Source organism: Lepidochelys kempii, chromosome 23 (assembly GCF_965140285.1).
Source record: "Lepidochelys kempii isolate rLepKem1 chromosome 23, rLepKem1.hap1, whole genome shotgun sequence".
NCBI lineage: Eukaryota > Metazoa > Chordata > Testudines > Cheloniidae > Lepidochelys > Lepidochelys kempii.
The window spans coordinates 13152218-13171761 of record NC_136402.1 but is presented as its reverse complement, the minus strand read 5'-3'; the positions used below and the strand labels follow the sequence as shown (position 1 = coordinate 13171761).

General features: G+C 52.8%; 1 protein-coding gene across 1 annotated transcript in view; it reads right to left on the bottom strand.

Moving 5' to 3' along the window:
- Window positions 1-669: 669 nt before the first annotated feature.
- Window positions 670-19544, bottom strand: part of LOC140901855 (uncharacterized) — a 355046-nt gene continuing 336171 nt past the window's right edge. Inside the window, exons 9-11 of the mRNA XM_078850362.1 lie at window positions 18625-18930; window positions 15409-15525; window positions 670-10773 (exon numbers count right to left, since the gene is read on the bottom strand). Coding sequence (XP_078706488.1) covers window positions 9941-10773; window positions 15409-15525; window positions 18625-18930 — 1256 coding nt within the window. The 3' untranslated portion in view covers window positions 670-9940. The remainder of the gene's footprint in view (window positions 10774-15408; window positions 15526-18624; window positions 18931-19544) is intronic.

Below are 19544 nucleotides of genomic sequence, written 5' to 3'. Positions count from 1 at the left end.
ACAAGCAGGCAGGAAGGCTGGGGAAAGTGAGTCATAGGTTGATGGAGTCCCAAGTTGACACAGGGAAAGTGTGGAAGAGTTGGGGCCTGAATCCGCCTCTCCAGGCCTAGTGTTGTGTCTTACCCAGCAAGAAGGCTTCCTCATGTTTGCAGTGAATCCAGATCGCAAGAGGCATTTTCATAGCTGGGCCTCTATACAGTGTATTCTGTGGCCTGCCTTACAGCAGGTGTTGCTGGTGTGTCGGGATGGTCAGAAACTGGGAATTCTGTCCTTCAGAAAATCTGACATTTCTATTTTCCCCATTCCAAACTGAATGAAAAGCCAAAATTTTAAGATTTCTCATGGCCGAAAAATTCAGAATTTCAATTCAGAACCATCATGGTGACAACGGCGAATCATTTCAGTGAGGTAAAAACATTTTGTTTCGGTGTCATTTCATTTTGTTTTGACGTTTATATTACAGTAAAGTGTTAAATATAATAGATTGGATAAACTATGTGTACATATAATATTAAAATATTAATTGTAATAGAATAGCAAAGTTGAAATGAAACGAATGGAAGCAATACTGACAAAAATATTTGTATATATAAATATCAGATTAAAATTAATACTGGAATAGAAATGTTGAAAGAAAATGAAGCAAAATGATAAAATTCAAAACAGGCGTACAATTAAAATCAGTATTTTAATATAAGTTGAAGTGAAATTAATGAGGCACAACCAACAGTAGCCGATTAGCCACTGGGCCAACGGGGCCTCTCCAAGTACTCAGTAAGTGGCTGGTGGTGCTTTGCTCCCCTGCTTCAAGGGGGCCCCATCTGCAAGTTTTCTGCCCCTGAGAATTCTTGTGCAGAAGCAGCAGTTTATGGGTCCCCCTCCCCAATCTGCTCTTCTGATGGAAGAGGTGGTATCCTGGCAACATGGCCCCAAATTAAGGTCTTTGGATGTTTAAAAGCAAAATGTTACTGACCCAAAGTCCAACAGATTGGAAGTGACCCATTGTGTCACTGAGTCCAGCCCTTGCTAGTGAAGGCAATCCTGTCATATAATTCCTTGCAGAAACTATTAAACTCAATCTTCAAAGCAGTTAGCCTGTTTTCTCCCCAACTCCTCCTATTCGGTGGCTACTTCAGAACCTCCCTTCCCTGAGGGTCCTTCTCATGTCCAGCCTCAGTTTACCCATGGCCCGTTTCTCCCCATTTGTTCCTGTGCCAACTGTGACGAAGTGGGACTGGTCTTAATGTTCCCTCTAAATACTGTAGGGGTGCCTCAGTTTCCCCTATGCATTTCTTAAGTCTCTAGGTGGTGGGATAAGGGAGTGTAATTGTTGCAGCACAAAGGGCCAGGGTACATAAATGGCCGACACTCTGTCTCCTGGCAACTGATGGCCTGGGCCCTTCCCCCCTGCAAGGTGAGAGCTAAAGGTGTTGGAGAACAAAGGAATCAGGTGACCTCCTGGCCCAGAAAAAGGACAAAGCCCAAAGGAGGAGGGGCTGGCTGGGAACAAGAAGTAAAGGGCAGACGTGGTTGTCTGGCTCACTGCCCCCCAAAATGAACTCAGCTGAGGGGTCTTGTTCTCTGTACCTACAAGCTCTGTTTTAGACCATGTTCCTGTCATCTAATAAATCTCTGTTTTACTGGCTGGCTAAAAGTCATGTCTGACTGCGGAGTTGGGGGGCAGGACCCTCTGGCTTCCCCAGGACGCCGCCTGGGCAGACTCACTGTGGGAAGCGCACAGAGGAGCAAAGGATGCTAAATGCTCTGAGGTCAGACCCAGAAAGGTGGAAGCCGTGTAAGCTTTTTGCCCTGAAGGCAGTCTGCTCACAGAGAGGAGACTTCACCAGAGTCCTGCCTGACTTTGTAGGGAGCAGTTCCAGAGCATCGCCCAGGGACTCCATGACACCAACATTGTCCTTTAGCTTCCATAATTCTTCTGCTGCCCTATTGTTCAGCCCCTGATGTATTTATGGAGAGCAATCAGTTCTCCGTAAGCCCTTTGGGGTAGGGACTGTCTCTTGTTGTATGTCTGTACAGCACCTGGCACAACGGAGGCCCAATCTGGGCGGAGGAATCTCCACATTGTGCCGTCCTATCAACGAGGCATAACAAGACCCAATGGCTGGGAGAAGCAGCCAGACAAATTCAAACTAAAATAAGGCATGCATTTGTAACAGTGAGGGTAGCGAAGCTTTGGGGCAAATTCTCTGGCCTGTACTACACAGGAGAGATGAGATGATCACAAAGGTTTCCTGTTGACTTAGTTCCTGCCTTTCAGGGAGGTGGATTGCCAACGCCGATGGGAAAGACCCTCCTGGCGGCATAGCTAGTATCTATACTGAAGGATAAATACATTTAAAAACGTGGGGTTCTCAGATACTGCGGTAAAGGGGGCCAACGAAGTTCCCCATCACTGTTGCACCTGAGACCTGAAGATACAGAGCATTTTTTCTGAATTAACAGACTTTAAGGCTGAAAGGGATCATTAGCACATCTACCCTGAGCCCCTGGATATCACAGGCCATTAAATTTCACTATGTCACGCCAGCATTGGGTCCAATAACTCCTGTTTCACTAAAGTATATCTTCCAGAAAGGCATCTGGTCTTGATCTGAATCAGCGCCCCGCTCAAAAGCAGCTGATTGAAACAGAACCAGGACAAGACAGAGAGGACTTTGGCAGGAAGAGGGTGAGTTCCCGATAAATAGTTCTTTCACCATTGGAGTTCTGTACCATAGGCCACTTTACCCTGTCAAATACCTGTTAGTGTCCAGGGAAATAAGCCAGGAGCTATAGGAGAACGGATATTGAGGAATGGAGAACCACTCTTGGATAAACCCAGTTTGAGCTTAATGCACAAAAGAAGTTTTCACTTTACACAAGTGAAGACATATACCTTACCATGTTCTTGCCCAGAGAAGATTCATAGAATCATAGACAATTAAGGTTGGAAAAGACCTTTAAAGATCCCTGAATTCTCCAAACCAAGGGCGCATCTTCACGAGGGAAAAAAAATGTGTCCTTAATTTAGCTAACAGAAGTTCATGAAGATTTTACATCATATTATTTAATTTGAGTTAAGAACACACCTTTTTTCCCCCCAGTGCAGACACAGCTTTAGTAGCTAAGAGCTTGAGAAAAAGGGCAGATAGGTGTGAAAGTTGCAGCCAATGTTAGATGCATCCCTGCAATACATAACAGAGTTAAAATTAGAGCCATGTGAATAACTCTCTTTTTTTTGGTTCACTGGCAGTTCCAAAAACTAGCCTCAATTTTTTAAATCATTCGGGGCTGACCAGAAACAATTTTTTTTTAATTTCAGCAAAAACGTTAAAAAAATAGTTTGACCCAAAATGAAACATTTTGTTTTGATTTTGAGCCTTTTAAAAAACAATAAATAAATAAAAGAGTGAAGGAAATTTCTAAAAAAAAAAAAAAGTCATTTTGAATCAAAACACTTTATTTCAAAAATATTGAAAGAAAATATTTGTATTCTGAATGTTTGGAGGGGGTTTTTTTTGGAGGGGAGGTGTTTTTAATTGTTTTACCAAAATAACAAACTCAAACCAAATGCCTAAAATGTTTCAGTCAACCAGAATCTGCATTTGTTAGCAAAAAAAAAAGTCTCATCCAAAACTTCACCTCGCTCTAGTTGAAACTTTCGCTCCCCTTGAGATTCTGACATTTGCAGAGTTTATCTGGGGAATTTAACCAGCTCACGAGATTCATTCTTAAGCTATTTTGCCATAGAAGCTCTGTACCATAGTCTACTTTACCCAGTCAAATGCCTTTTAGTATCTGGGGACATGAGCCAGGAGCTATAGGAGAAAGGATATTGAGGAACGGAGAACCACTCTTGGATAAACCCAGTTTGAGCTTAACGCACAAAAGAAGTTTTCACTTTACACAATCTACCTGGGGTTGAATTGTAAAAATCACCATTTAATAATCATTGGCTGAGACCAGGAATGATCACTGGGTTCTTAAACCTTCCCCGCCACCCCCACCCAAAAAAAAAATCGAAGAAATATCAGCTAGGGACATTTACATTCCCCTCTATAAATTCTTAGAGACTAACCAATTTATTTGAGCATAAGCTTTCGTGAGCTACAGCTCACTTCATCGGATGCTCACGAAAGCTTATGCTCAAATAAATTGGTTAGTCTCTAAGGTGCCACAAGTACTCCTTTTCTTTTTGAGAATACAGACTAACACGGCTGCTACTCTGAAACCTCTATAAATTCTGGATCCCAACTACCTCAGTACTGAATCCCCCTCACTGAGCCATGCACTCAGGTACACACACACGGGGCAGGGAGGGACGGACATAAAGAGAAGCAACTCCCAGACTTCAGTGCAGAGAATTACATCCCAAACAGGCTAGTGTAATAAATTCATCTACTGTAGCAGGGTCTTCAGCTCTCTCACTCCACTTTGCCCAGAGTGCACTCCAGAGACGGGATGAGAGCCTAGGGGCTCGGTATGTCCTCCAGCAGCATCCGTGCTGCTCTGACCTCCCCAGAGAGACATGTTCAGACCCTCCATTTCACAGGAAGCAGTAACAAAACCTCCCCTTGATTTTCCATGTGTCTGAGCCACAGAACTAGAGCCTGATCCAGAATCTGTTGACTTCAAACGGGTAACTGGTGATTGACTGCAGCGGTCTTTGGATGAGGAGCTGGATTTCTACCCCCTTCATAAAGCAGTTTCTTGCCGGCTGGCTATGGCTTTCCCTCAAGGATTCTTTGTCTGCCATCAGCAAGTGTTTTGGTCAGTCCTCCCCCCTTAAATATTGGGGTCAGAGAGAGCCCCATTGCTCTTACCTCCATAAACAGGTGGCTCTTTCAGAGCCCAACAGTTTCACCCGCATGTTTTCAGCAACACATGTGCCCAACACCTCATTTCCCAGGACTCGGAACATTCAGGCTGGTCTGCCACGGGTTCCACTCATCCATCCATCACACAGCTGGCTTTGGTCAGTACCTTTGGTGTATTATTGTGTCCCACATCTCTAGTCCATGGATTTCCTCTCCAGCCCGTCACACTCAGAGCCAGTGGGGAAAAGAGGCTCCGACCTTTCTTCTTCCACAAATGCTGATAATAATCTCCTATCTGCAACCTTTTTTATTGCAGATCCCAGCGCTCCTCCCCCAAAAAACAAGGCTAGAATTGGATCACTGAGATAGACAGTGCTGGTAGCAGTGAGCAAAATCCACCTCTATGTGGAGAAACTAGTACAAGCCCCAGCACCTTGCTGGACCCAGACCTATGCAGGGGAAACACACACACACACTCTAGGACAGGCCAATAGGCAGATTGTGGGCCAAATCCAGACCACCAGACACTTTTGAACGGACCCTGAAATATTTTAATTTACTTTACCATTATCATTACTGATTTTTTTTTATTATTTTCTCTGGAGTCTGGACCTTGACCAGGAAATATGGACCTTGACAAAATAAATGGACTACCCTGTTCTAGGGGAACTTGGCCTCCACCATCCACACGGCTTTGGGGGAAAACTGCAGAGAGGAGCCAGCCAGCAGGGGGCAAAAGCAGCCAAAGCCAGGACTTCTGGTCCTTCAGAGAACAATCTACAGCTTTGAACAGCCTGTCCCTGCCCTGTGCTGATCAGCTTTTGCTCCAGGCCTCCTCCTCCCTTCTCACAGTCTCTTCACCTCATCTTCAGTCTACACTTGCCCCTCCTTCCCTTCCCTTTAGCTGATCCCCTCCAACCTCCCTCTCAAAAAATCATTGAACCCCCCCCACACACACACACATACACACACACACACCCCTTGTAGGCGTCTTTCTTGTAGATTTTGCAAACTTTGATGGGCAGTGCAAACAGATGCACATCATGAGACACACAATGGTCAGCCAGGGAGCCAAGTGTCTCCTACCCACTGCCAGAACAAAACCTGTTTATCACCTTCTGATGTCCACTCTTAACTAATGCACCTTAAGAATCTCAGTATGGAGACAGAACTCCTTAAATATCATCCATTTCACAAAGCTTAAGATGACCAGAGCATCACTGGCTCTTTGCAGAGACCTCACACGCCACCCTTTGGCACACTATTAGGTAGACAATAGACCCAGGAGACCCCTGGAAACCTCACATGCCCCCTTATGCCCTCTGGCTGTTTGCCTCAAGGGGTCTCTGGGTCACACCTCTCTTCTCTGGGTCACACCTCCCTTCTTACAGTAAGGGCAGCCACTGGCTGTTAATAAGCATCCATTCAGAGCTTTTGTGCCTGGGCCGTGTATCAGAGCCCACATTTGCTTTGCCCTTAATATGTACAATTTCCATAGGGGATTCTTGAAGTGCGATGCACCAGCCTTCCTGTTCTTCGCTCTGCTGGTGCAATATCCATCCCCCCCGGTCCCCGCCCAGTGCCGGTCCTGTCTGTTCAGATCATCAGCTGTTCGGGGCAGCTCTTCTACTACTCAATGTCTGTGTCGCACACTGGGGCCCCATTCTCAGCTGGCCAGTGGGCACTACCCTAATAAACTAATTAATTTTTAAAAAGGCCTGCCCTCCAGGTAAATCCGGCTTATGCCTTCAGACTAAGACTCAGGCAGGGCGACGTCATTAGGTTGCTGCCTCTCAGCATGCAGGTGGAATTTCACCTACTGCCATCAGCACCGTCTCGGAGCCAGTGGTGCCAGGATGGATTTTCCTAGGGTCGTAGATCCCAAAGCCAGAAGGGATCACGGGGATCATCTAGTCTGACCTCCTGCATAGCACAGGCCAGAGAATCCCTGTTTGAACTAGCATGGATCTTTGAGGGGGCGGGGAACCATTCAATCTTGATTTTAAAATGGCCAGCCATGGAGAATCCACCACCACCCTTGTTCCCATCGTTCATCACCCTCACGGTTAAAATGTTACTTCTAGTCTGAATTGGTCTGGCTTCAGCTTCCAGCCGTTGGATCGGGCTGTGACCAAGTCGTCCCTCAACCTTCTCCATGTTAAGCTGAACAGACTGAGCTCATGTGTCTCTCACTGTGAGGCAGGATTTAGGATCCTTTAATCTTTGTGGAGATTAAGATTTTGTCACAGTTATTTTTAGTAAAAGTCACAGACAGGTCGCAGGCACTTAACACAAATTTATGGAAGCCTGCAACCTGTCTGAGACTTTTACTAAAAATAACTAGGGGGGAGGGGGGAGAGGAAACAGCTCCAACTCCAGGACCAGCTACAGCCATTGGGACAATGGGGGAGGAACAGCTCCAGCCCCAGCTGCTGGGGTGTGGGGAAGGAAGGCCCCAGCCAGTGGCAAGGGAGGACAGCCACAGCTGCTCTGGCGGGGATGGAGGGGGGACAGCTCCAGGCCCATCTGCTGACTGTTCCGGCCACAGCCACTAACTACCCCAGCCGCTGACCACCTTGGCTGCGGGGCAGGAGGCAGCTCCGGCCCCCACCACTGCTGCAGGGGGCGGGTTGAAGCCGAAGAAGTCACAGACGTCCATTAAAACATAAGGGCATCTGTGACCTCCGTGACTAAATCGTATCCTTTCATCATCCTTTCATCTTGGACGAGTTGCATCCGAGAGTGCTAAAGGAATTGGCGGCTGTGATTGCAGAGCCATTGACCATTATCTTTGAAAACTCGTGGCAAATGGGGGAAGTCCCAGATGACTGGAAAAAGGCTAATGTAGTGCCAATCTTTAAAAAAGGAAAGAAGGAGGATCCTGGGAACTACAGGCCAGTCAGCCTCACCTCAGTCCCCGGAAAAATCATGGAGCAGGTCCTCAAAGAATCAATCCTGAAGCACTTACATGAGAGGAAAGTGATCAGGAACAGTCAGCATGGATTCACCAAGGGTAGGTCATGCCTGACTAATCTAATCGCCTTCTATGATGAGATTACTGGTTCTGTGGATGAAGGGAAAGCAGTGGATGTATTGTTTCTTTACTTTAGCAAAGCTTTTGACACGGTCTCCCACAGTATTCTTGTCAGCAAGTTAAAGAAGTATGGGCTGGATGAATGCACTATAAGGGGGGTAGAAAGTTGGCTAGATTGTCGGGCTCAACGGGTAGTGATCAATGGCTCCATGTCTAGTTGGCAGCCGGTGTCAAGTGGAGTGCCCCAGGGGTCGGTCCTGGGGCCGGTTTTGTTCAATATCTTCATAAATGATCTGGAGGATGGTGTGGATTGCACTCTCAGCAAATTTGCAGATGATACTAAACTGGGAGGAGTGGTAGATACGCTGGAGGGCAGGGATAGGATACAGAGGGACCTAGACAGATCGGAGGATTGGGCCAAAAGAAATCTGATGAGGTTCAATAAGGATAAGTGCAGGGTCCTGCACTTAGGACGGAAGAACCCAATGCACAGCTACAGACTAGGGACCGAATGGCTAGGCAGCAGTTCTGCGGAAAAGGACCTAGGGGTGACAGTGGACGAGAAGCTGGATATGAGTCAGCAGTGTGCCCTTGTTGCCAAGAAGGCCAATGGCATTTTGGGATGTATAAGTAGGGGCATAGCGAGCAGATCGAGGGACGTGATCGTCTCCCTCTATTCGACATTGGTGAGGCCTCATCTGGGGTACTGTGTCCAGTTTTGGGCCCCACACTACAAGAAGGATGTGGAGAAATTGGAGAGAGTCCAGCGAAGGGCAACAAAAATGATTAGGGGTCTGGAACACATGACTTATGAGGAGAGGCTGAGGGAACTGGGATTGTTTAGTCTGCAGAAGAGAAGAATGAGGGGGGATTTGATAGCTGCTTTCAACTACCTGAGAGGTGGTTCCAGAGAGGATGGTTCTAGACTATTCTCAGTGGTAGAAGAGGACAGGACAAGGAGTAATGGTCTCAAGTTGCAGTGGGGGAGGTTTAGGTTGGATATTAGGAAAAACTTTTTCACTAGGAGAGTGGTGAAACACTGGAATGCATTACCTAGGGAGGTGGTAGAATCTCCTTCCTTAGAAGTTTTTAAGGTCAGGCTTGACAAAGCCCTGGCTGGGATGATTGAATTGGGGATTGGTCCTGCTTTGAGCAGGGGGTTGGACTAGATGACCTCCTGAGGTCCCTTCCAACTCTGATATTCTATGATTCTATGATTCTCGTGGCTCTTCTCTGAGCCCTCTCCAATTCACCAACATCCTTCTTGAATGGTGGGCACCAGAACTGGATGCACTGGCAAGCGACGGGTGAAGAAGTCGCATTTCTAGGGTTTATTTTTCCTCTAGTTTAGTGATTTCTCCCCGAGCGGAGTCTCTGCCAGGTGTAACCACACCTCCTTCTCCCCACACATACACTTTTCTCCCGTGGTTTCCATTCTGTAGGCAGCTAAGGTACCAACGAGTGCAACACAGATCCACAGAGGACATGTCCACTATGATTAAACTTGCTCTGGGTTTCTTTTTGGTGGGACACGTGCAATACGTTGTGAATTCAAAAGGAATCTTTCCCCCAGGTGGACAGAGAGTCTTTCCCCTCCCCTGCCCCCCAGGGACTCTCCGAGGTGTTACAAGCACTGAGCTCCCCTGTGTCCTCAGTCACCATCCTCCATGGACTCTCCGAGGTATCACAAAGAATGAGCTTCCATATGTCCTCGGTCACCATCCCCCATGGACTCTCCAAGATGTCACAAAAATGAGCTCCCCTGTGTCCACTGTCACCATCCCACATGCACTCTCTGAGGCGTTACAAGCGCTGAGCTCCCCTGTGTCCACGGTCACCATCCCACGTGGATCCTCCAAGATCTAATAAGCAGTGTTCTCCCACAGAAGCCCTTTGTCCATGTGTCCCCTGTGGATTCTCCCAAGTGTAATAAGCCCTGAGCTCACCTGTGTCCAAGGCGGAACACGCATTGCACTCCAACGGGAACCCTTTGCCCACGTGCCCGGCATGTCCTTACTCCAAGCATGGGTCTCTAATAAGGCATGAGCAGTGTGCAAAATCCTCCCCCGCCCCTCCCCTGGCAGGCTGCTCATAGCGGGTTGGCCGCGTGGGTCCTGTGGTGCAGGATGAGCGCCGAGCTCTGGCTGAAGCTTTTCCCGCACTGGGTGCACTGGTAGGGGCGCTCGCCGGTGTGGATGCGCTGGTGGCGGATGAGGTGGGAGCTGCGGCTGAAGCTCTTGGCGCACTGCGGGCAGCGGTAGGGCTTCTCGCCGGTGTGGATGCGCTGGTGCTCCAGCAGGCGGGAGCTCTCGCAGAAGCGCTTGCCGCACTGGGCGCACTGGAAGGGCTTCTGGCCGGTGTGGAGGCGCTGGTGCTGGATGAGGTTGGAGCTCCAGGAGAAGCGCTTGCCGCACTGCGGGCAGCGGTAGGGCTTCTCGCCCGTGTGCATGCGCTGGTGCTGCAGCAGGTTGGAGTTCTGGGTGAAGCTCTTGGCGCAGGCCCCGCACTTGTAGGGCTTCTCCCCTGTGTGGGTGCCCAGGTGGCGCATCAGGTGGGAGCTCTGGCTGAAGCCCTTGCCGCACTCCGTGCACTTGTAGGGCTTCCCCAGCGACGGGCAGGGGGCCGAGGCGCCAGCATAGGGAGGGGCCTGGCCCGGCTGGGCCTCTGGCTCGCTCCCCCAGGCCTGGCCGAGCCGCTCCACTGGGGACTTTCCCTCCTGGCCCCCAGCCTCAGCCTCATCCCTCCAGGCTGGGCCCAGACACTCCACTTCAGAGTCCCCCTGCTGCCCCCCGGCCTCGGCCCCCCAGGCGAGGTCTGGGTCTGGGCCCCGGGGATTGTTCCCGGCGGAGCCTCTCGTGGACATCCTGTGTGGCTGTGCTGCCTCCTGACAGGGATCTCCCACCTCAGGCTCGCTCCCGCCACCTGTAGAGATAAGAGAGGGGTGAGTCACGCCCTGGGCCGAGGCAGACGCAAGGGGCTGCTCACTGCAGCCGGTTGGGAATTTCTCATGGGGACGATATTTCAAAGGACAACACGCTCTCCTCCTGTGAGGAAGGGGGAATTTTCTGTAACATTCCAACGATTCCAATGCCTGGTGCTTTGCGGATTAAAGACCCTCTCTTGGGGCGGAGCCGGAGAAAGGCTGAAATTAACCCATATCTGTGGAGGCTCCACAAAGACAATGGGAACCCCAGGGATCGAGCAACTGATGCTTATCCTCGGGAATCTCTGGCAGGCTGAACTGGGGAACTCAGCATGGGTCTGCAGGAGCTGGATAAGGAGAGGAGACTCAAAGACTTGGCTTGTGTAGCCCCAGCGAAAGAAAGCTGAGGAGAGATATGATCGCTCTCTATCGGTACAGGAGAACCCCGGTTATCCGCTCTAATTGGGATCCGTGCCAGATCAGATCATCAAAACCGGATAAACCGGAGAATGACAAAATGTGATACTGCAGCACCATCTAGTGGCCACCGGAGAGATCATCTACTTCAGGCCCTGGAGTCCTGGTTGTTTGGTAAACACGGCGAGCCAATTAAGGGAGAGTTGAATAAACAGAGTTCTGCTCCACATCAGAGAGCTACACACCAGGGAGGGAGAGGAGTTACTTAAGTTAAGCACCAATGTGGACACAAGAACAAATGGATGTAAACCGGCTATCAACAAGTTTAGGCTAGAAATTAGATGAAGCTTCCTAACCATCGGAGGAGTGACGTTCCGGAAGACCGGGGGCCAAAAATCCTAACAAGCTTCCAGACTGAACTTGGTAAGTTTAGGGAGGGGATAATATGGTGACATTGCCTACAATGGCATGAAGCCGATCTGCAACTGCTCGCAGCAAATATCTCCACCGGCCTGGGTGGGACACTGCATGGGGAGGGCTCTGAGTTACTACAGCAAATTTTTCCCAGGTGCCTGGCTGGTGGGTGTTGCCCACATGCTCAGGGTCTAACTGATCGCCGTATTTGGGGCTGGGAAGGAATTTTTCCCCAGGTCAGATTGGCAGAGACCATGGGATGTTTTTGTCTTTCTCTGCGGCATGGGACACTTGCAGGCTTAAACTAGTGTTAATGGTGGAGTCTCTGTAACTTGAATAATGACAGGTTTCAGAGTAACAGCCGTAGCTCACGAAAGCTTATGCTCAAATAAATTGGTTAGTCTCTAAGGTGCCACAAGTACTCCTTTTCTTTTTTCTGTAACTTGAAGTCTTCATTATTTGAGGACTTCCGTAACTCAGCCAGAGGTTAGGGGTCTGTTACAGGAGTGGGTGGGTGAGGTTCTGTGGCCTGCAATGTGAAGGAGGTCAGACTAGATGATCATGATGGTCCCTTCTGACCTTATGGTCTAAGAAAGGCATCAGGTGGCTGGAATAAAGGGTGGCTTTTGGGAAAAAGACAACCGCTCTGAGACTAACAGGGAGATGGAGAGAGATCGAGAAAGGGATTCCACAGAAGCTTGGCTGGGTGGACCACTGGCTTAGCCAGAAAGGACTACATCTTAACCTTTAGTTCTCTATCCTATGACTTCCCGATGCTGGGTTCTAGCTGACTAATAAACCCTGCTCTGCTTTGCAAATGCTTCCGGATGTCACTGCAAATACTCACTGAAGTGCATGGGTCCCTGAAGGGTGTACAAGTCTCTGACCAGGAGCCTAGCTTGGTTGGACTCACTGGGCAGAGCTCAGTGTGAAGCAGGAATGCTGGAGCTCAAAAGATCAGTCTCAGAGGCACTGATGCCATGTGGCCTACGTGAAGGAAGAGTGGGACCCCTTGGGGTCCACCACACAGATGGGGTTCTTCCCAGGGGCTGTTCAAAAGCCAGGGCATAGCACGGATCCTGCAGACCCGTGAGCCCACCCCAAATCACATTCAGAATTTTCCAGGTGGAAATTTTAATTTTACTGAATCTTTTCAATTTTCCATTGGGAACAGAAATAGAAGATTTTGTTCCAGGTCAGTTTGACCCAAATCGAAATATTTTGGATTGCTCAACTGGTCTGAAACATTTAGTTGCAAATCAGTTCAGCTTTAATCAGCATTTCATGTCAAATGCATCTGTACAACAGGGCTAATAGCTCTTCCCTCCCTCACAGGATAAACACATTAAGAAGGACTGTGAAGTGCTTAGAGAGCTACTGATGAAAAAGAACTAGGTATTATTTCTATTTCCATATTATGGTACATTGCCTCATGGGAGTTGTGTTCCAGGTCCCCATTCTCTCATATGGGCTGGGCTCCCTGGCTGGACTACATCTCCCATGATGCAACATAGTCTTCCCTCTCAGTGAGGCATGTAGTGCATCATGGGAGATGCAGTTCGGCCAAGCACCCCAACCCATAGGCGAGAAGGGACGCATGAGGTACATGAACTACACTTCCCATGATGCACCATGATGAAAGTTGAATACTGAACTAACTCAAAACTAGGCTTGGCAGAATTCCATTTTTAATATGTATAATTTTAATGGATTAGATCACTGTTTATTTTTCAGCATTTTTTGTTTTTTATCGATTTAAATTTTCACAGTTGCGTAAAATTATGGGGTTTAAGTAATTTTTTTGATTTTTATCAATTTAAATTTTCACAGGTGTGGGAAATTGGATCAGATAATGGGGGAGGGTCAGACAATATTATTTTATGACAGTAGATGTTGAAATTCAAAAAGTTAAAGCTTGATAATCATTAAAACACAAATGGCCAACGTCAGGTCAAAATGAGCAAAGGAAATATCCTTCACTCAAACTCTGATGAGCAGCATTTTTCTTACTTTGCCTATCTATAAATTTCAATTTTTAGCAATGGAAACATTGTTTTGTGGGTTTGTGTGTGCGCACAGTGAAATCAACGTTTACTGACAAAACCCCTTCAAAGCCGACTGAAAACAAAGCATTTTGGAGTCACCTCACTGCTCCCCAATGAAGCATTTCCATTCAGGGATAGCAAAATGTTCCACATCAAGGAAAAAAAACCAAAAATGCTGAAACGAAACATCTCACCAGTTCCTAATTGAAACTTTTTGTTCCACAGGAAAAAAAAATGCGACATTTCGACTTTTCACCCCATTCAGGACGAAAACAAACGTTGAAATGTCACAGTTTCCAACCGGGTGGACATTCCAGTTGTTGCTCATTTTGTAACTATCGTTCTATTCTATGCGGGTCTGCATACTGTGCCTACCCCAGAATATTGGAGTCTCGTCCAGTCATGCAGCCAGCAAGGTAGCTAACATCTGTCACATTTGTTCTCTCCCAGGAGGAGAAGTGTGTAGTGGCCTGGTTTGGTCTGGATACCCACCAACCCAAACGTGTTGCTACACAGCTCGATAAGGGAGGCTTTGCACTTGGAGTGGAAGGTGGTGAGGTTTGAGATGCTCCCACGGAGAATCATACCACTCTCATTTTGGTCTGGAGCGGAGTAGAAGCCATGGGCCCTGCCGCAAGGCCCCTTTAAAAGGAGGCGGGGTCAATCCCACCTGGGCCTTTTATCTCTCTGCAGACCTGGCTGTCAGTCACAAGCTCTGGGATGTAAATCAGGCTCAGTCCATTTCCCCTTAAAGGAGCCGCTCACCCTGAGACCCAACAGCACCAAATATCACACTGGGTACTCTTCACAGCAGTGTGGCCTAGTGAATAAAGCACAGGACAGCTGGGCTCTCTCTCCAGGTCTGCACTGGGTGACCTCGTGCATGTCACTTCCCCTGTCTGTGCAAAAGAAGGACAATGGTACAGCCCGTCTTTTGATGTGTTGCGAAAAGGGCCAATTGACTTGTTCAAGGGCCCAATTTGACGAAGTGGGAACGTTCTGTGATATCTGTGTGATGCCTATGCCCGCCTCCGTTTCAACTTTGCATTGCTACCCAGTGGGCGCGCAAGTTAGGTGAATTCCACCTGGCCTCGCTGGAGGACAATGGACTGAGAGGTGAGAAAAGTCAGCTTTTGAGGGAGGCTCAATTGCCCTCACTTGGGATTGCGCTGGCATGGCATGGCCAGGACGGACAATGTCTTGACCAGTGTGTCTCAAACTGGGGGTCCTGACTCAAAAGCCTATTGTAAGGGGGGTCACAGTATTGCCACCCTTGCTTCTCCACTCTCCAGCCAACTAGCTCTGCAGGCAGCAGACCTGGCGGCTGGCCAGGTGCCCAGCTCTGAAGGCAGCGTCGCTGCCGACAGCAGCACAGAAGGGTGGCCTGGTATGGATGGGGTAGATAGTCTTTTGGGGGGGGGAAGGGGGTGTCACAGCCTGAAATATTTTCAAAGGGGGTTCTAGCAAAAAAAAAAAAAAGTTTCAGAACCCCTGGTCTTTGACCTTTATGGCTCTGTGCTAACCTAGGGATTTCCCCGTGGTGGGTTTCAGATAACCAGTGAACCCTGTTCTGGTGTGAAAAGGCTGCTGGGTGTCACTGCAAATACTTGACAATCAAAAGAAAGCAATTCAGCTGACCCAACGTTAGGCCGTGTCTGGGATTTTGTTCAGCCACTTTCAAAACGTATGGCTTTTTAGGACCGATTCAGGATGCAACTCTTCCTTCTAAAGCCCAAACTGATTTCCCGCATTCCTCACCTGCACGGGTGCCCCTCAGGACCGCCCTTTCTGTGGAGTCCAGGAGATGCGGGGCGCAGGGCCCTTCCCCTCGCCTCATCTGGAACAGCACGTCCTGGGGGCAGGGGGCTGGGAATCCTGTTCATGGGGGAAGGAAACAGGTCAAAGGTCAAAGGAACGCAACAAAGCCAGGTGCGTGATCTTGACTCGCCTCCTCTTTGGGAGTGGGCTAACTGGGTTGGGGTGAGGAGGGGGAGAATCCTTCCTGACCCCTGCAGGCACCTGGCTGAAGCCCTGAAGCATGAGGTTGGATTAAAATCACTGTCTTAAGGCAGAGTTGGGGGTGGTCTGAGCAGGTTGAGGGGAGGTGATGGGGTGGGGGGGATCCCCGCACAGATGCCCCAGTGCTGGCTGGGTCAGTGGAGGGAGGGTATAGGGAGGCCCCCATGCAGGCAATATTGCTTTCCCCCGGAAAGAAAGAGGGGGATTCCAGGGCCAGAAGGGACCACCATGAGGCCCAGCTGGAGATGAGATGAGAATGTCAGACACACCCAGCTCTTAATACCTCAGGGAAATGTGGCCTTCCCCAGTTCCATCAGGGCCTACCTATGATCCTGTACAGCTCCCCCTCCCCTACCAGACCCTATTATGCCCGTAACATGCACAGCACCACAGTGGGGTCACATGCCCCCAGACCCATAATATTATCACCAAGTGCTCCCCAGCCACAGTGCTCACTCCGTCTGTGTGTGTAGGCGGGGCTGCTAGCCCCCTTCTACAGAGAGGGAAACTGAGGCACAGTGGGGCGCAGATGCTTGCCCACAGCCACATGGCAGAGCCAGGAATGGAACCCAGGAATCCTGCTCTAGCAACTAGGCAAGCTGCCCTCTGTCTCTGCAGCATTAGCATCAAGCCCAACACTGGGGTCCTGGCAGAGCGGGGCGAGTGGGGAGTGGGAGAGCTTGGGTAATACAGCTGGGTCAGAGAGCTGCCTTACTTTTGGGCTGCTTATTAACTTTCATGAGAGGGAAATCAAAGCTCAGGTGGAGAGGAGGGATGACTGGTAAATGGCAGGGAAAGCTCTGCACAGACTTCCCAGGTCTGGCTGGGTCAGTTGGGGGGAGGGAATAGGGGGATCCCCACACAGACTCTCCAGGGCTGGCTGGGGCAATTGGGGGGGCAGTGGGGGATCCCTGCACAGACTCCCTGGGGGGGATGGGGCAGTGGGGGGGGATCCCCGCACAGACTCCCCGGGAGGGGATGGGGGGCAGTGGGGGGCAGTTGGGGGGATCCCCGCAGACACTCCCCGGGGAGGATGGGGGGCAGTGGGGGGGCAGTTGGAGGGGATCCCCGCACAGACTCCCCGGGGGGCGGATGGGGGGCAGTGGGGGGCAGTTGGGGGGATCCCCGCAGAGACTCTGCGGGAGAATGGGGGGCAGTTGGGGGGATCCCCGCACAGACTCCCCGGAGGGGATGGGGGGCAGTGGGGGGGCAGTTGGGGGGGATTCCCGCACAGGCTCCCCGGGGGGGTGGGGGGCAGTTGGGGGGGATTCCCGCACAGGCTCCCCGGGGTGGGGGGGCAGTTGGGGGGATCCCCGCACAGGCTCCCCGGGGGGGATGGGGGGCAGTGGGGGGGCAGTTGGAGGGGATCCCCGCACAGACTCCCCGGGGGGCGGATGGGGGGCAGTTGGGGGGGATCACTGCACAGGCTCCCCGGGGGGGTGGGGGGCAGTTGGGGGGGATTCCCGCACAGGCTCCCCGGGGGGGTGGGGGGCAGTTGGGGGGGATTCCCGCACAGGCTCCCCGGGGGGGTGGGGGGCAGTTGGGGGGATCCCCGCACAGGCTCCCCGGGGGGGTGGGGGGCAGTTGGGGGGATCCCCGCACAGGCTCCCCGCGGGGGTGGGGGGCAGTTGGGGGGATCCCCGCACAGGCTCCCCAGGGGGGTGGGGTGCAGTTGGGGGGGATTCCCGCACAGGCTCCCCGCGGGGGTGGGGGGCAGTTGGGGGATCCCCGCACAGGCTCCCCGCGGGGGTGGGGGCAGTTGGGGGGATCCCCGCACAGGCTCCCCGGGGGGGTGGGGGGCAGTGGGGGGGCAGTTGGAGGGGATCCCCGCACAGACTCCCCGGGGGGCGGATGGGGGGCAGTTGGGGGGGATCCCCGCACAGGCTCCCCGGGGGGCGGATGGGGGGCAGTTGGGGGGGATCCCCGCACAGGCTCCCCGGGGGGGTGGGGGGCAGTTGGGGGGGATTCCCGCACAGGCTCCCCGGGGGGGTGGGGGGCAGTTGGGGGGGATCCCCGCACAGGCTCCCCGGGGGGGTGGGGGGCAGTTGGGGGGGATCCCCGCACAGGCTCCCCGGGGGGGTGGGGGGCAGTTGGGGGGGATCCCCGCACAGGCTCCCCGGGGGGGTGGGGGGCAGTTGGGGGGATCCCCGCACAGGCTCCCCGGGGGGGTGGGGTGCAGTTGGGGGGGATTCCCGCACAGGCTCCCCGGGGGGTGGGGGGCAGTTGGGGGATCCCCGCACAGGCTCCCCGGGGGGGTGGGGGCAGTTGGGGGGATCCCCGCACAGGCTCCCCGGGGGGGGTGGGGGGCAGTGGGGGGGCAGTTGGAGGGGATCCCCGCACAGACTCCCCGGGGGGGTGGGGGGCAGTTGGGGGGGATTCCCGCACAGGCTCCCCGCGGGGGTGGGGGGCAGTTGGGGGGGATTCCCGCACAGGCTCCCCGGGGGGGTGGGGGGCAGTTGGGGGGGATTCCCGCACAGGCTCCCCGGGGGGGTGGGGGGCAGTTGGGGGGGATCCCCGCACAGGCTCCCCGGGGGGGTGGGGGGCAGTTGGGGGGGATCCCCGCACAGGCTCCCCGGGGGGGTGGGGGGCAGTTGGGGGGGATCCCCGCACAGGCTCCCCGGGGGGGTGGGGGGCAGTTGGGGGGATCCCCGCACAGGCTCCCCGCGGGGGTGGGGGGCAGTTGGGGGGGATTCCCGCACAGGCTCCCCGCGGGGGTGGGGGGCAGTTGGGGGGGATTCCCGCACAGGCTCCCCGGGGGGTGGGGGGCAGTTGGGGGGATCCCCGCACAGGCTCCCCGGGGGGGTGGGGGGCAGTTGGGGGGATCCCCGCACAGGCTCCCCGGGGGGGTGGGGGGCAGTTGGGGGGATCCCCGCACAGGCTCCCCGGGGGGTGGGGGGCAGTGCGGGGGGAGACTCCTGCCCACCCCCCTTCCGCCACGCCGGGCTCGCCTCTCACCCCCCCGGGCGCTGCTCCGCGCCGCCGCCCCGGGCCCCCGCAGCCGGATGGGAGCCGTCCTGGCCCGGCGGCAGCACCAGGAAGCTCCGGTCTCAGTCGCATCTTCTGCGCCCCGCCACCCCCACTGGCCGCTCTGCCCCACAGCTGCCGGCTCGCTGGTTTTAACCCGCCCCTCGCCGGGGTGCTGGGCTTGCCAACCCTCCGGGATCGGCCGGGAGCCTCCCGGCCTGGGCCTGGGCCTCCCGGCGGCGATTAAAGGCCCCCCGGGAGTCCGGGTGAAGCCCGGCGCGGGGCGATCGGTGTCTGCTGCGGCGCAGGGGAGACTCAGCTTTACCAGTGAGCCTCTCAGGCCAGCAGCCACAGTGGGTTCCCCGTCCCCGACCGTGCGGAAATCAAGACGGGAGGTTTGTCCTGGAAAATCTGCTCCCGCCGGTCAACGGAGCAGTTCTCTGGCCCGTGGGTCCCCGGAGAGCCAGTGGGCCCTTCAGGCCTTGGGATCGATGGAAAAAAAATCTGAGGGCCTCAAGCTGCCGCTTGTAGTGGAGACCTCAGACCTCATCGCCATCTGGGGAGACCCGTCAGTGCAGCTGGCTTCAGTGGCCGGCCACTGGAAGAACCCTGATTTTGCGGACAGTATTACCCGTGTCCTCAAGTGGTCCATAAACAAGTGTCCACGAGCGGTCACAACAATGTAGCGTTTTTTGTGGAGTCAAGAGTGTTTCACACGCAGACCTGATTACAAAGCCCGGCGGTACTGCTCAGTGCTTTCTCTTTAAGGGGCGCAATACTGCTCCAGAGGTCAGAGGTCAGTCGGGATGGAAAGAAGCCTTCCCATCCCATAAGCCTTTTAGGGATCTGCCCCAAAAGGTCCAAATCTCGAGAATTTTTCCAAACTGCTCATCTGAACAAATATTGGCTCT